The sequence below is a fragment of the Lacerta agilis genome, chromosome 17 (assembly GCF_009819535.1).
Source record: "Lacerta agilis isolate rLacAgi1 chromosome 17, rLacAgi1.pri, whole genome shotgun sequence".
In the NCBI taxonomy this organism is placed as follows: Eukaryota; Metazoa; Chordata; class Lepidosauria; order Squamata; family Lacertidae; genus Lacerta; species Lacerta agilis.
Genome location: NC_046328.1, coordinates 28,255,337 through 28,270,977, shown reverse-complemented (window position 1 = coordinate 28,270,977; position 15,641 = coordinate 28,255,337). Strand labels below are relative to the sequence as shown.

At 53.0% G+C, this 15,641-nt stretch overlaps 1 protein-coding gene across 5 annotated transcripts in view; it reads right to left on the bottom strand.

Moving 5' to 3' along the window:
• Window positions 1-15,641, bottom strand: part of MARK2 (microtubule affinity regulating kinase 2) — a 104,131-nt gene that overhangs the window by 533 nt on the left and 87,957 nt on the right. Inside the window, exons 10-18 of one of the 5 annotated variants that reach the window (XM_033174904.1) lie at window positions 14,904-15,003; window positions 14,534-14,646; window positions 12,876-13,008; window positions 11,805-11,986; window positions 10,766-10,863; window positions 7,107-7,265; window positions 5,621-5,872; window positions 3,297-3,323; window positions 238-282 (exon numbers count right to left, since the gene is read on the bottom strand). In XM_033174904.1, coding sequence (XP_033030795.1) covers window positions 238-282; window positions 3,297-3,323; window positions 5,621-5,872; window positions 7,107-7,265; window positions 10,766-10,863; window positions 11,805-11,986; window positions 12,876-13,008; window positions 14,534-14,646; window positions 14,904-15,003 — 1,109 coding nt within the window. The remainder of the gene's footprint in view (window positions 1-237; window positions 283-3,296; window positions 3,324-5,620; window positions 5,873-7,106; window positions 7,266-10,765; window positions 10,864-11,804; window positions 11,987-12,875; window positions 13,009-14,533; window positions 14,647-14,903; window positions 15,004-15,641) is intronic. The other 4 variants (XM_033174905.1, XM_033174907.1, XM_033174906.1 and 1 more) reach the window with 4 other exon arrangements.

Below are 15,641 nucleotides of genomic sequence, written 5' to 3'. Positions count from 1 at the left end.
TAGAGAGGGGAGAGAGAAAAACATGCACACAAGCGCGGTGCGCGCACACACACACACACACACACACACACACACAAAGTAGTAGTTTGGGAGCGACAGAAGAGAGAGACAGGCACACGGAGGAGACGGAGAGGAGGTGCCAGGGAGCAGCCTGGCCCTGCTGGAGAAACAGACAGAGTGGAGCAAAGGCTTCCCCCAAAGGCTGGGGGAGGCCCCGTGACACTGGCTGCATCTCACCTGAGCGTCTCCACACGGTCTTTGCTTTCGGGCTCATGCAGGTTCCTCAAAAAACAGAGCAGGAGAACAAGGTATCAGGCACCCTCCAGTCAGCAGCTCCTAGACCTGCTCTCCTTTTCTCCCAGGGGGCAGGGGAATGAGTGTGCATCACCGGCAGGTGGGGCAGGGGGGGGGCAACTCAAGACAAGGAAGGGGCTGGTGAGGGTGTCACAAGGGCTGATGCCAAGCCCACAGGTCCCCGGCATGCAACACTGCGCAGCATGCTGGGAAGTGTGTTTTGCCAACATGGTGGTGAGGAGGAGGGCGTCTGGGCTGGCTGGTTGCAGGTGTGGGATGCACAGCAGCACCTCTCTCCCTGGTCCCTCGGCACAAGCAGAAGCCACAGCCAAGCAAGGGAAGAGAAGAGGAGCTGGAGCTGGAGTGGCAGGGGGAAGAGGCTGTGCTGTGATCACCAGCTCAAAGCACACCTCTGCCACAAACTTGCAAAATGAGCCATGATCTCTCTCGGCCTCCATCTGCAATACCACCACTAGCCTACCTTACAGGGTTGCTGCAAGGACCACGGAGAGAATGCAAACATTAACACTCGAAAATCAGTATATAGGAAGCTGCCTTATACGGAGTCATACCACTGGTCCATCTAACTCAGTACAGTCTACACTGGCAGCAGCTCTCCAGAGTTCCAGGCAGGGAGTCTCTCCCGGCCCTACCTAGGGATGCTGCTAGGGATTGAACCTGGGACTTTCTGCATGCAAGGCTGATGGCTCTACTATGGAACTACAGTCCTTCCCCTGTGGCCCTCAATGCTAAATAGTATTAATCATGCTCTAGGAATTCTAGACATTATTGCAATATAAAGTAAATGGCTTGGGAGGTGCTTCCCCTCTCATCTGAGCACCATTCCCCAAGCCTAAAAATACACTGTGCCCAACTCTGCACCCGCTTCATAGAAACTTGCATCATAATCCACCTGCCCACTGAGACCAGCAAATGAGGAGAGCGTGCTGATGGCACCACCATGCAAGAGCAAAAGAAGAGCACAACCCTTGCCAGGTGGCTTCACAGTTTGCGGAATCCACTTACGAGTCTCAAGAGATGGCAAACTAAAAACACTTTGGTTTCCATCAGGTTTTTAAGCAGCCCAATGGGCTGTTCTGGGAGAATGGTTTTGTGACATTGAGAGCCAATTTTATCAAAGCTGCCACTTCGCTGGATTCAGGCTCCGAATGTTTAGTAGCATGCACCCTTTTGATTTGGTTTTGGTTATACAAAGCACCACTTCTGGATTTATTTTATTTACCTTCCTGGCATTGATGCCAAGTGATGCTGGCCTTTTAAACAGACATTTTAAGCTCTGTCTCTGTTTTGTTTCTGGGTATTGCTGATATTTACTGCTTGCCATTCTGGATACCCCTTTCTGGGGGATGAAGAGCCATATACACCAGGGTGTGTGTGTCTAGTCTTTGGCCTTCCAGATTTTGTGGGACTACTACAAGTCCTTCCATGCCTAACCACTGGCCATGCTGGCTGGGGAAGATAGGAGCAAGCAGCTATTAACACATGGAGTGCCACAGAGCCCCCACTCCTTGCTAACCTTAAATATCCCAGCCACATACATACATTACTAAGCCATGTGACTTGCAACAGCCAATGGAGCTCCCTCATGCCAGCTCAGATGAGGGGGGGGGCAAACAAGCAACTTGCTTCCTGATCACCAGTGTGCTTCCTTCTCTGCTCATCCACCATCACCAGGCAGGAGGTGGGGTAGGGGCGGAGGATGGTGGGAATCAATGGAGAAACCTTCACCCCCCCACAAGCCTTTAACACAGCAGCTGCAGCTGCCTCTTATGGTCCCAGAGAGCTGGGAGGAGGTCATTTCTAGCACAACCCTCTGCTCAACCCCTCTGTTCTCCTCCCCATCCCTGGTAATCCATCTTATGGCAAGTAGCTCCACAATGCTAAGGTTTTAAAGCACTTGCTGTTCATGAGTAGAGGGGGAGAAAGCCCACCCCAACCCCCACTTTTAGTCAATTTTACCCAGGAGAAAACGTTCCTTCCTGACCCCCAAAGAGAGAAATCTGTTAGATGTTCAGCATAACTTGAAACAATAAGAAGGTGAAGTAGCCTGAATGAGAAAGGCCAGGGTTCTTGGAACACGCCAGAACCAAAGAGGTATGTAGGGTTCACATCCTGCCCTGTGCCCTGGGATGTCCAAAGAAACAAGCAAAAACCCAGAGTCTTTCCAAGTGGAACCTGCTGACACTTTCTGCAGATTTGTTCCCATGAGGACTAACAACCTCCCCCTTTCTAAAAAAAGAACAAGATAAAAAGGCTAAGGGGTGGGGAGAGAAAGGAAACCAACCCCCAACATACTGACTGCTAGTATCTTCCAGATTTGTGCTCAAAACCTGCCACAGGATAATAATATCTGCTCTTTGGGGCCATGCAGATTCCAAGGCAACCATCTCCCCACATGTCCACCCTGAACCTCAAGGCAGCTGCAAGCAATAGAGGCACAGCGACAGCCCAGCGCCTCCTAACCACCATCATGCAGGGAGAAAGGGGATTAGTTGGGTTGGGGGGTGGGTGGGCATGTATGTGAAAGAGAAAGGGGGCGGGAGAAGGGTTTCGGTTAAAGATCAGAGGCCCAGCCTGGGGGACCAAGGAATATGGCAGGCACCTTTAAAGAGACAGCATGCCCAAGTGGAGGAGGAGGCCCAGCACCGGGTGAACAAGCAACCTCTGCGGCTTCCCCTCCCACTTTCCTCCCCAACAAGTCCCAGGCCAGCTCATTTGCAGGCAGCTGAGAGGCAGGCCACAGCCAATGGGGGTCTTTCTCCACCCCACATCCCAGAGGCAGGGAGTTAACACCCCCCTGCTGTCCCTTTAAGCATGCTCTGTGCACGCGCACACACACACACAGACACCATTAGCAGCCAGAAGGCACAGAAGGGAGGGGGGGGGGAGAGGAGAGGAGAGGAAGAAGCCGGCAGGGAGGAGGTTAGTACTGCACAGGAGGAGGAGGAGGACAGAACAAAACCAGAGTGATGAACGCCTACCTTCTGGCAAACCTGAAAGACAGATTTCTAAAAGGAAAAAAAAGGAGGGGAAACGGTGGGTGGGTGGGTGAGTGAGTGCGTAAATGACCGAGTGACAGGAGTGCCAGCCGCGCGGGAGCAGGCCGGGGCGCCCCAACCTCCCTCCCTAAAATAGTAATTGGCGGTGGGTGTCACAGCAAGGCCCCCACAACCCCCACCGCCTCACAACCCTCCTCGACCTTAGCTCCCTCCTCCCCGCAAACTTGAGAATCTGAAGAGCCTCCTTTGCTTCAGACAGAGACAGGCCGGAGGGAGGAGGGCTGGGCTGGCGCTCCCACTGCCCCCCTCCCGTTGCTGCTGGAACCTTGCAGAGGGGGAGGGAGGGAGGCCAGGACCCCAGAGGCACTTGGCTGCCCCCCTCGTCCCCAGCCCTGCCACAGTCTAACTCTCCCCACAAAGCTGGGAACAGAAGCTGGGGGTGCGGTGGAGGGGCAGGTTAAACACATACAGCAAAGAGGGAAAGGGGTTGGGGGCAGGAGGTGCTGGGCTGTACAGAATGGCTCCCCCGTCATGCACCATAAAACACCCCCTCCCCCCAATTGAGACAAAAGGCTTTGCCAGGAAACTGTGCCCCATCTCACAGCCCATCCCCTCTCAGGGCTGTACGGGAAAGAGAAGCCATTTTGAGACATATTCACACACACACACACATACACACACCACAAAAAAGCTGCCTTGAGGGACGGGTTCGAGCAGACCCCAGCTGCAAGACCTCCCTGGCTGGATCCTCACCACAGAAGGCAGCTGGTACTGACAGGGTCCACAAGGCATCTCCTCCACCCTGTCCTGCCAAAAAAGTGTCGCTTGGAAGGGGATGGAGCAGCATCGGGGAACTTCCCTGGCGGCTCAAAGAGCCTCACAAAACCCTGGAAATGAGCTTGGTTGCCACCCTCATAATCTGGGCTGCTCTGCTAAATCCTTGTCCACCTACCCACCCTCAGCTTTGCGGCCTTCCCAGCACCCCAGGTCACTGCAGGAACCACAACAGAAGCAGTGTGGGGTGCCATCGGAGGATGTGGGAGGCAGGCTTGGCTTGCTCTGCGGCTCAGCTGAGACTCTGCTGGTCCCCTTTTCAGAGCTGCGAGCAGAAATGGGAATTCCCGGGGAGGAGCGCATAAGGCGGCATGTGCATGCTCTTGGGGAGAGCGCAAGGTGGCTCCTCCATGGCCTTGAGCTCCGCAGTTGCCGGGAGGAAGGTGACCTTCAGCCCGCTCTTCTGATCTCCATTCCCAGAATGCCTCTCTCCAATGTGGCGCCTCCCGATTGGTCTTAACACGTCAGGGAAGCACAGGAAGTTGCCAAGGAGCAAGTCAGGCTATTGATCCACCAAGCACTGTATCACCTACAACAGGTGTGAGGAGCCTTTGCCCCCCCCCATGATGCTGCTGAACTACAACTCCAGCAGCCCCGAGAAGATTGGCTAATGAGCAAAGGATGATGGGAGTTGAAGTTCACCAACACCTGAAAGGTCAAAGGCTACCCCAAACATTGTCTCTGCTGGCTGGAAGTGGCTCTTCAAGGTTTCCAACAGGGGACAGCTCCCAGACCTACTGGGAACAGGGGATCAAACCTTAGACCTTCTGCATGCAATGCAGACACTGTCTAAATGAGCCATGGTTCTCCCCAAGCATCCTTTGCGCCTGAGCCCATTTGTCCGTAGATGTCCTTGAGAAGGGCCTCTTCTCTGCCGCTTGCTGCTCCGATACCAGGAGGGAGCTGAAAGGCAGGAAAGGGGTTCTCCACCCCTACATGCACACATATAAACACGTGCAAACACACACACCCCTCTTGGTTGGATGCTACAGAAAAAAGGGCTGCCCCAAGCCTAATTAGGAGGCTAGTCCTCTCCAACCCCTTCTAAGCAGTTTGGAAAGGATCTGCCCAAGGAAGGCAGCTGACACTCCTGCCCCTGCGCTGGTTCTGTGCAGCAATACGGTGGGGGCAGGGAGGAGAGATGCAAGACAAAGAGGGGGCGGCTAGGGTCACAAGGACATCCTTGGTGTGGGGTGGGGAAGAGGGGTACTTATCAGGGTGGGCCCGGCTGTGCACAACACACATATATATACACACACAAAAGGTAGTGAGCCTTCATGCTGTGCCCTGGGGGAGCTGGGGAGGATGGCTTGCATTCACCTCTCACCCCCAAACTGAACCCCCAAAGCACGTATCTCAAGCAATCCTGGAGTTGTTGCCAATCAGCAGAGAATACCAGCTACGGATTTGGAAAGGGCTAGAAAGGGGGGACGGCTCCTCTTCCTCCCACCCCTGCCCACTTCCCTGCTTACCTGCGCACGAACTTGGAGGTGAACTTGCTGAAGATGCTCCCTGAGGCCCCCCTCCTGCCTTGGCTGTTCCCGGAGGGCGACGCGGGCGTGAGGCCGTAGGGGAGGTTCTGCTGGTCCCGGACCTGCCGGAGCTGCCCGGCATGGAAAGTGCTGCGGCTGGAGACGCCCCGCGGGAAGTTGGTGCGCTCTGGGAGGGCACTGCTGATGTTGTGGGCCGAGGGAGAGGCGACGGGGACCCTCTGGGGTGCAGTGCTGTGGGGAGGGGAGGGGGAAGAGCAGAGAAGACGACAGTCAGCGACCCCACTTGCTCGCCATCCATGAACACTCCGCTGCCTGGGCTGAACAGGAAAGTCTTTGGGGCAAGCCACTTTCAAAGGTTATGGCCTTTCTGCCCCAGAGGAGTCTGGGAGGTGGTGTTCTGCTTGTGGGGGTGGGAGGAAACACAAGGGGAGTTCTATGAAGAACCGCACAGCTGAGATTATATGAAGAGGTGCTCCTGAAATCCCAGGAGTTCTGGAAAAATGGTGAGCCTGTTAAAATGGGCTTGCAGCCTAGTTTTAAGACTGCAGATTAATTGCAGGTGGAATGTTGGCAGCGCCCCACAAGACTGTGGTTACTTAAACCCAGCATGTGCAGCAGATACCTCGTTGGAGAGCCAACACTTAAAAATAAATGAATAAACAACCCATATTTTGAACTGAGCACGGGCTGAAGGGCCTGCAATCTCAAGTAAGGGCACTAGGTGGAGGGGGGGAGGAGGATGGGGCCCCTACACCTTTAATTAAACCTCACCTGCTGAAATCCCCTCTTCTACACAATTGTGAAAGGTGCAGAAGCCCTGCCTCCTTTGCCATTTCTGGCCACTTCAAATCTCAGCTCCTTCCGCTGCTCACTCCTGCACCAGCTCGGATAAAGAGAAAAGATTTTCAAAGCCCCTAGTCCTCAGTGTGAAGACTAGCCTTTTGCTCCAGCAGGAGGGCCACAACGACAAGCTGACAGGAATGAGTCTCCAGGAGAGGACACTTGCTAACAGCCTCTGCTGTTGCTGTTGACCCTGGAGACGAGGTTAAAGAGCCCCTTGCCTGAACCCCAGCTGGTGAAGTAGAGACCAGAAGACTCCAATTGTCCTTTTTCTGCCTGGCGAGGACAGGCAATTGGAGGCACCTGATCTCGTTCTCTTGCTCATTTCAAGCCATCCAACCTGCCATTACCTGAAGTCGGAGAGGATGTCTGTCCAAAAAACAGCTGCAGGGCACCAAGTTGCCCTCCAAGGAACCACAATCCTTCCAACTCCAAAACATTTGGCTGTCCCCCTCTACTTACCTTCAGGCCCTGAGCGAGCGCAGTGGGGAATGGCAAAAAAGAGACAAGAGAGGAAGGAGAGGTCTGGCTCCAGAGTACGGAGCAGGCGGAAGACACAAAAATGGAGAGCCCTGGGGGTGGGCAGGGGATCGAGGACACAAGGCACGCAGAGCTGCCCACTTGCCTGGGTCGCTGCGCCTCACAGTTATTGTCGGAGGGGGGCAGCACGGGCTTGGAGGGGTGCACCGAGGCAGACATGGATTTCTGGTGCTGTCGCGGGCGCGCAGAGCTCACGGCGGCGGAAGCTGAAGCGGTAGAAGCCCTGGAGCCTGGAGTGGTTAGGCTGGGGTGGGGGTGAGGGGAGGAAAGAAAACACAAGCAGGGGAGAAGCAGATGTTTAAAAAAGGAGGGATGGGGTGGAGGGTGGAGGGAAAAATCAGGGAAGGTGGCTGGCTGTATCCGTAGCTGACCCAAACAGACTCCCAGTCTAGGAGGGAGGTGCCACCCTTACCCACTGCGCCCAACATCTCGTTTGCCCCGTTTCAAGGACAGTCCCTCATTCTATGAGTCTCGGGTGGATTTATTCCCAAGCCCCCAGGAATAATAAAAAAGTCATGTGATAGAGGCAAGGTACTTGGGACTGTGCACAGGGTGGGGGTGGGCGGGCTCTGAACAGACTGCCAAAGTAGCAATGTACTGATGCTGCTGCTCCGGCAGATGCCCCCTTATTCCCACCCAAAGGGCATGGAGACACAGAACTCTCACTAACTGATCTGCATTCTTTCATCAACAGCCATGTTTGTCGAATGACTGGATTTATATCCCACTTTTTGACTGGAGTCCTTAAAGCGATTTAGGACATTTGCAAAACGGAACCGATGCATGTTTATTAAAAAGAACCCTTTTTATAACAAAACAGGCCAAATCAAAAAAGCAAAATGGAAGCCCAGCCAGAGGAGGCACCAGGGGCTCTTGTCTCCCACCCCGCTGTCTCTCTGACAGTCATTTTCCTCCCGGGCAGGAGGGGCCACTCAAAGGCTTTGCAGCAAACCTTTCCTTTCCTTGCACATGTCTGTCTCCGATGCTGTTCCCTTGTTTGACCCTAATGCTTTGTGCAAGAGAGGGGAAGGGCCCCCTTATTCTCCAAAGGCCCCGACTCGCCCCGGTAGGGCCATGCTGCAACTGGGGCCTCGTTGCAGGATTGTAGGGTTGGGGGAGGAAAGGCAGTGGCTACTCCACCTTCAGCTTGGGATACTGCACGTGCTGTCAAATAATCAATCTGTCTGTTTGGCAGCTCAGACCACATCCACGTGCTTGCCCTTGCTCAATGTAACTGAGCTGCTTCTAATCATTTCAGCTGGGGAAGGAAGAAGGCCCTGGATCTCCCCCTCCCCAACCCCTCCCTTTCTCACCACGGATACAGCCGCTAGTAGGTACATGGATGTCCCGCGGAAGGGGGGGGGGAGAGAGAGCAAATATACAATATACAACCCGGTATATGTGTATATGGGTCAGGCACAACCTTGATGCAAGAGTGGGAATGGATGTGGAGGGAATCGTGCTGGGGTCGGGTGGGGGACGGGACACCATGGCAGTTAGACCCTAAAAAGAGAGAGCCAATGTTCTCAAGCAAAAAGAAAATGGGTTTTGCTTGTATGTATCTATGCATGTTTGTTATGTTATGTTATGTTATGTTAGTTATGTGCGTGTCCATAATGGATGAGAAATGAAGAGGTCAAGCAGGGCTGCTTCTTCTGAGCTGTTATCGGAAGTAGGAAAAGTGGGGAGAGCTTAAGACCAGCTGTGGATTTAGCAACTCTTTTGGTAGAGACAGGCGACCAGGATCCCGTCCAGACGAGTGAGCTGGTTGGCAGAAAAAATGGGTCCCTCCATTCCTCCCCTGCTGGTCCCTTGGGTGGGTGGGGCTTCCTCTCCTCCACGGCCAGCATGGAAACACAGGCTAGTAGCTAGTAGCCTAAGACCCGGAGGTGTGCTGATGCATGATGGTGGTGGTGGGATCAACACGCACCAGACTGGCCTTAACTGCAGAGGGCCCACAGTTCAAGATGCATCCAGCTCATTTAAAAAGGCACCTTGTAGGGAAGGTCTGATACTTGCCTAGTTCTATCTGAAGTGGCTCAAGTTGTGTTTGAGCCCCACCACTTCAGGCTGCCGGGGGGGGGGGAGAGACCTCATAGGAGGAGATGTTCCTCCAATGCTGCAGAATTCTCTGGGGAGAAGGTGGGGCAAAGAAAGGAGAACTTTGCAGGAAGCAGATTGCTTGGTTGAGGAAGGGACTCTAGAGAGGAAGGCTGGTTTCCATTTGGCAGGGCTAACTATGTTCACCTGGGGGTGAACATTGTTGCTCCAGATCCAGGACACGTGGTTCAGGCTGCTGCTGCTGAACCAGACAGAAGGAAAGAACAGAAGCGCCCCCCCCCCCACAGCAATACCCACAGCCACCTCCCCTCTCTCAGTCAATTGGCAGAACAACACTACAAATCATCTTTCAACACTCCTGAAGTATTCCAAACTGCCTCACAATCCCACCTTGCCGCAACCAGCATGCAGCTCCCTTCTTAGAGGACTGTGTTTGGGGAGCAGGGGAGGAGAGAATGGACCAGTGACAGAGAAGGCACCCGAACCCAGGCAGGTTTGGACCCACCGCCTCTGAGCCTGTGTAAATGCAATGGCTGCCCCACAAAAACCCAGGGAACCACAGCTTGGTACAGCTGGGGAGAACTCTTTGAAACGTGAGCACTGCTTCTTCCACCCCAGGAACTACTGTTAAAATCAGTTTTAAATATGCAGCGCATTCCTAATATTCTTAAAACCACACGGGATTAGAGCAGGGATGGGGAATCTGTGGCCCTCCAGGTGTTGTTGGACTCCAACTCCCATCAGCCCCAGGCAGCACAGGCAATGGTCAGAGATGGTGGGAGATGGAGTCCGGCAGTAACCGAGAGGCCATAGGATCTCCATCTGTGAGTTGGGAGGGGAAATAAGGGAACCAGAGGCAAAGGTTTCCACATGCATATGCAGGTCTGGTTGGTGGTTTTCATTCACGCAGTCCAGCCAGGCAGCAACTGTGGCTTTGCCCAGCCGAAGAGAGAATTGACAAGGCAGGTCTGACCTTTGAATTGAGGCTGCATAGTCAGCTGTTGATTTCCAGCACTGCGCTGGATGGCCTCACAATGACCTCTCCAACTTTAGGATTACCCCTATTACAGACTGCTGATGGACGCAATCACTTGCCTCCTTTGCATTACAAAGGAGCCTGCAGACAGAAAGGTTGTCATGCCAAGGAGAAGGCTTTTGGCTGACTGTTGCCTCTTGGTATGTAGGGCTTTCTGAGTGCAGGAATTCCCAACCTTGAGGATTCAAACACATGCCTCGGCCACCACCTTGCAATCTCTAATGGTACTTTCCAGCGATGGTTCTCTCTCCCCAAACCCCCCACCCGCCACACACCCCACATTAAGAAATGCATGACCCATCAGGGCTGGCCCAAGACATTTTGGCACCTGAGATGGACCTCAAAATGGTGCCCTGCTCCCCACCAGGCACCAGGGAATACCAACACCAGGATCTGCAGCCTTGGTGGGCCCTGTTGCCTGAGGTGGTCGCCTCACCTTGCCTCCTAGGTAGGCCGGCCCTGTGACCCACACACAAAACAGCCCTGTGCAGCCACCTGCATTTTGCTCCATCTGCAAAGCTGCCCCAAAACAACTGGACACCTCTCTACTACTGAAGTTTTCTCTTCCTCCCCTCTTCCTAGTGCATCTTTATGTCCGCATCTGGCAAGCAACATGACCAAGCTGGCCTGGGTTCCCAAGCCCTTACCTATCTTTGCCGTTCTGGATGGAGTTCTGGCCCAAACTGGCCCGGTCTAGCATGGGGGAGTTGCGGCTCCGGTTTGTGCTGGTTGAGAGGACGCTGTTCTGCAGAGGGGTAGAGACACTGAGTGAGCGTGAGCCCTTCACTGCCCACACTTCAGAGAAAGAGAAAGGGAGTTAAGTGGCTCCAGCCTGCTGCTTCTGCAGAGACTACTTGAGCTAGGCTACCTGAGTCAGTACCCAGGTCTCCCAGAGAGTCATAACATAGGGACAGAGGAAGCTGCCTTACACAGAGGGACGCGTAGGGGTCCATCAACCTCAGTGTTTCCCAAACTTGGGTCTCCAGCTGTTTTTGGATTACAATTCCCATCATCCTTAGCTAGCAGGACCAGTGGTCAGGGATGATGGGAATTGTAGTATAAAAGCAGCTGGAGGCTCAAGTTTGGAAAACACTAGTCTAGCTCAATATATTGTCTACCCTGTCAGCAGCTCTCAAGAGGCTGCAAGGGAGGCAGGGGATCTTTCCCAAGTCTACCTGGAGATACCAGGGATTGAACCAGGGACCTTCTGCATGCAGTGCATATGTTCTACCACTGAGCTTTGGCCCTTTCCCACAAAACAGGAGGCCGCCTTATACTGAGAATGACCTACTGAGGTCCATCTAGCTCAGTATTGTCTACAATTCTCCAGGGTTTCAGACCAGGAGTCATTCCCAGTTCTGCCCGGAGATGCTGTAATTTCCCCAAAGTTTAATTCTGCAACCCCTCTTTGTTGTGGTCTTCCAATCCTCAAACTCCTCCTCTAAACTCTCAGAAGCATGCCCTGGTTCCCTTCACCCCCACTGACAGCTGAACAGAACCTCCGTGTTCAGAGGCAGGATGCCTTTGAGTGCCAGCTGCTGGGAAGCAGCTCCTCGTGTGCCGTAATGGCACGTTCCCCCCTTGCAGCAGCAACCCTCTGACCCAGAAGCTCAGCTCCCGCGTCATAAACATGCAGAGGCCACAATACAAGAGTCCCTCCCCACCCACCCCAGAGCAAGAAAGGACTGACTGTGGAAGGTGTGGGGTGCTCTTCTTCCTCTCGAGGCTGGGCAGGGGGCTGGCAGGCACTTTGACTGTGCTGCTGGCCTTGTTGCGCCCAGCCTCCCGCTCCTCTTCGGGCCGCTTGTTCTCTGCGTTGGCTGCCTGTGTTTTCTTGGAGTACGAGGAGGATGTTGGGATGGTGGGTACTGTGGTGGGAAGAAGAGAGGGCCAGGGAGTGGGGGAAGAGAGAAGAAGAGTCAGCATGGCGAGGTCTGGTTTGGGGAAGGGATACCCAGCAAGGGGCAGTTTGTGCTTTCTGGGCAGGACTCTTGTTTCACAGGTGAGGAAGGAAGGAAGGAAGGAAGGAAGGAAGGAAGGAAGGAAGGAAGGAAGGACTCTCTCTTTTAAGGAGTCAATGAGCAAGGAGTCAAAATTCCCTGCGCCCCAATGCGGGGAGAGGGAGATTAAAAACCGTCAGGAGTTTTAAATAACCTGCATGGCTGCAGTCATGAGCTACATAAAGCAGGAGGGAAAATATAACCATGTAATTAAAACACACACACACAACCCAGTTTAGTTTTCCAGCTCTACTTGCTGGATCTCAGAATCTTAGTCCCTGCAGCGCCTGGTGAATGTTGTAAAATAGCCAGTACGGATGCACATTCCCCATCTCACATAAAATATTTTATGCCTCCTTGTTGGATAGGCGGACCCAGTCAGATGAGCAGAGTAGTAACAGTAGTAGAAGTAGTAGTAGTAGTAGTAGTAGTAGTAGTAATTATAATACAGTGGAATGTCGGGTTTTGTACATCTCCGTTGACGAACGTTTCGGAATTCGGACGCCGAAAACCCGGAAGTAACTGCTTCCGTTTTCAAACGTGCCTCAGAAGATGAACTTCCGAGGTGGCTTCTGTATTGAGATTTTCGTATTAATTTTTCCGTTTTGAGGCTTCAGTTTTAGTTTTCGAACGTTTCAGAATTCAAACGTTCTTCCGGAACAGATCACGTTCGAAAACCGAGGTTCCACTGTAATGGCAGGGAACCGTCACTGTGGTTCCCGCCGTGAGCAAGAAATGTGGTGGTGGGATGACTCACCCTGGTCGCTTAAGCGGCGTTGCTTGGGGTTGGCTGATACACTGCGCTGTACCTTGTGCGACGGGGAGGGGGCGGTGCTGTTGGCAAGTTCGGGCTGGGTCCGTGGCTTCAGGGTAATGCTATCGTTGTCAAGCTGGAAGAGAGCAGGCAGGAGCACGAGGGCGGGGGGAGAAGAAGCTCATCAGTGGGTGAAGCTCTGACCCAGGCATTCTATTCATGCAATCATTTATTTATATAAGAGATGAAGAACATGCACACATTAATATGATCTCTCCTCTCGGCTGAGGAAGAGGAGAGTGGGAGTTCTTAACACAGTTGCTGCTGGAGGGTGAAATCAGAAATTGGGGTGTGCTTGTGAACATTCTGAGATACAAAGCGCAGCCCCTCCTCGAGCCAAACTGCAGCCGCTGCCCCCCCCCCACTCAACAGCCAAAAGATGTGGCAGAACAGCTTATACCAATTCAGGGTCAGTGAAGAGATACATATTTTGGAGGCTCCTCTGTGCTTTAAAAAAGAAAAAATCCCTAGGAGAAAGATCCTAACCCAGCCTGCTCACTTTGTGATACATTTTTTTTTAAAAAAAACAAAGATCACTGCAAGTAAAAACTTAAGGGGCATTTGAAAAAAGGCATCACCCAACTGCAGACTGAAATAGTGCAGTTCGTTCCGCATCAGGTGTGGGGAACCTCCAGCCCTCCAGAGGTTGCTGAATTACAACTCCCATCAGCCCTGGCCATTGGCCATGCTCGCTGGTGCCGAGGGAAGTTGTAGTTCTGCAACCTCTGGAGGGCCACAGGTTCCCCCAATCAGGTGTGTTCATGACAATGTATCTAATTTCAGGTGGTCTCCGGTAGTGTTAAGCTTGCTCTTAAATTCTGTTCAACTGGTACCACAAACAGCGCTACAATATAGGTTTCAGATGCAAAGCCACTGAAAGTCTGCACACCTCAGCAGACGAGGGTGCCGTAAACTCCAACAACAAGCCTCCTCGTGGTGCAATGGGTCAGGGCGTCTGGCTGTCAACCAGAAGGTTGGTGGTTCAAGCCCATCCAGGGACAGCTGTGGCCAGGATTCCTGCATCACAGGGGGTTGGTTTAGATGACTCTTCACGGCCACTTCCAATGTTATGATTCTATGATTCTAAGCAATCAGCAGGGAAGGCAGGCGTCTAGTAGAGGCTGGTTTATCAGGGCGACTGGGACACCACCCACCAACCTCAGCCTGCCCACAGCCAGCCTGCTCTTGGCTGCCTTCCTACCTACAACCAGTCCCAGGTGGGGTCCCTGCCTGTTGGTTTCCTCCTTGGTCTTGATTCTGCCCTTGCGGGATCGGCAGTGAGGGAGGATGGCAACCAAAGTAGAATTTGATGGCTCCGCTGGTCACTGACTCCGCCTCCACCTCCTGTTGACCTCTCTACCTTCCGCCCTGCTGGTCCCAGGGGGTACCAACCTCTGCCGCAGACACCCAAAGGGACAGATTCGGAATTGTGCTTTTGCACTTGGGAGTTTCACGCCAGTGTGTTTCCACTGATGGTGCTTCAATGGGGAAGTGCTACCGCTGAAGACATGCGAACACCCAGATGTTTGCAGCTCGGTCCCTCAAATGGAAGCCACACACACACACACACACACACACACACAAACAGACAAGGAACTCACCTCTGAATTTTTGTATCCTAGCAGCAGATATGTAGCCATGACTTCGTTATACTTCTGGCTGACTAAGGAGTCCTGGATCTCCTCCCGGGAATATCCCATGGATATCATGAGCTCTGCAGGACAACGGAAGGGAGCACGCACACACAGGGAAAGGAGAGAGACGGTCAGAGCGCCTTGAAGGGTAGATAGATAGATAAAATAAATAAATAAATAAAACTGCGTTTAAAAGATGCATGGAGGGACGGAGGGAAATCTGTGGGTACGCCCTGCAGGGAAACGATAGCCAAGCGCTTGCCCGGAAAAGATCCTGTGCAGCAGCAGGTCACCATCGCAGGGCCACCCAATCACCCGCCCCGCCTCAGTGCCACACCTGTCCGCCGGGGATCCTTGTAGTCAGGCAGAGGCTCCACGTAAGGCTTCAGTTCATCGTCCTCGTGACCTACATTCATCCAGCGGTCTTTCATGATTTGCTATGGAGAGGGGAAGGGGAAATGTTGGCTCAGTATGGGGGGGGGGGTGGCGGTGAGGTAAAGGACAACAGTGCAGAGGAGTGCCTCCTTCCTTTTTAACGTTTCGGCGAGGATGGTCCCAGCTGCGTAGCTGGCAAAGTTTCCTATTGGAAAACTGGGACCACTCGTGCAAAACACAGGCCCTGCGCACACCTCTCTCCCCACAATGTTCACAACTGTGAGGAGATCTGGCCCACCTCTCCCTCTCTCTGCAAGTCTGGGTAATGCCACCCTAGCCCATGATTAATTCGTGAAAGACCATGGCATAATCAGCAAGCTAACCTAGCTAGTGTACATAATAAAACTGCAAATAACTAAAATCCAAAAAAACCTATTAAAACATGTAAGCATGAAATAATTAAGGTAAAATAAAAATAAAAATCAGATAGGCTTTTATGAATATAGGTAACTAAATTAGATGTCTGGTTAAAGGTAAAGGGACCCCTGACCATTAGGTCTGGTCGTGTCCGACTCTGGGGTTGCGGCACTCATCTTGCGTTACTGGCCGAGGGAGCTGGCGTACAGCTTCTGGGTCATGTGGCCAGCATGACTAAGCCACTTCTGGTGAACCAGAGCAGCACATGGAAATGCCGTTTACC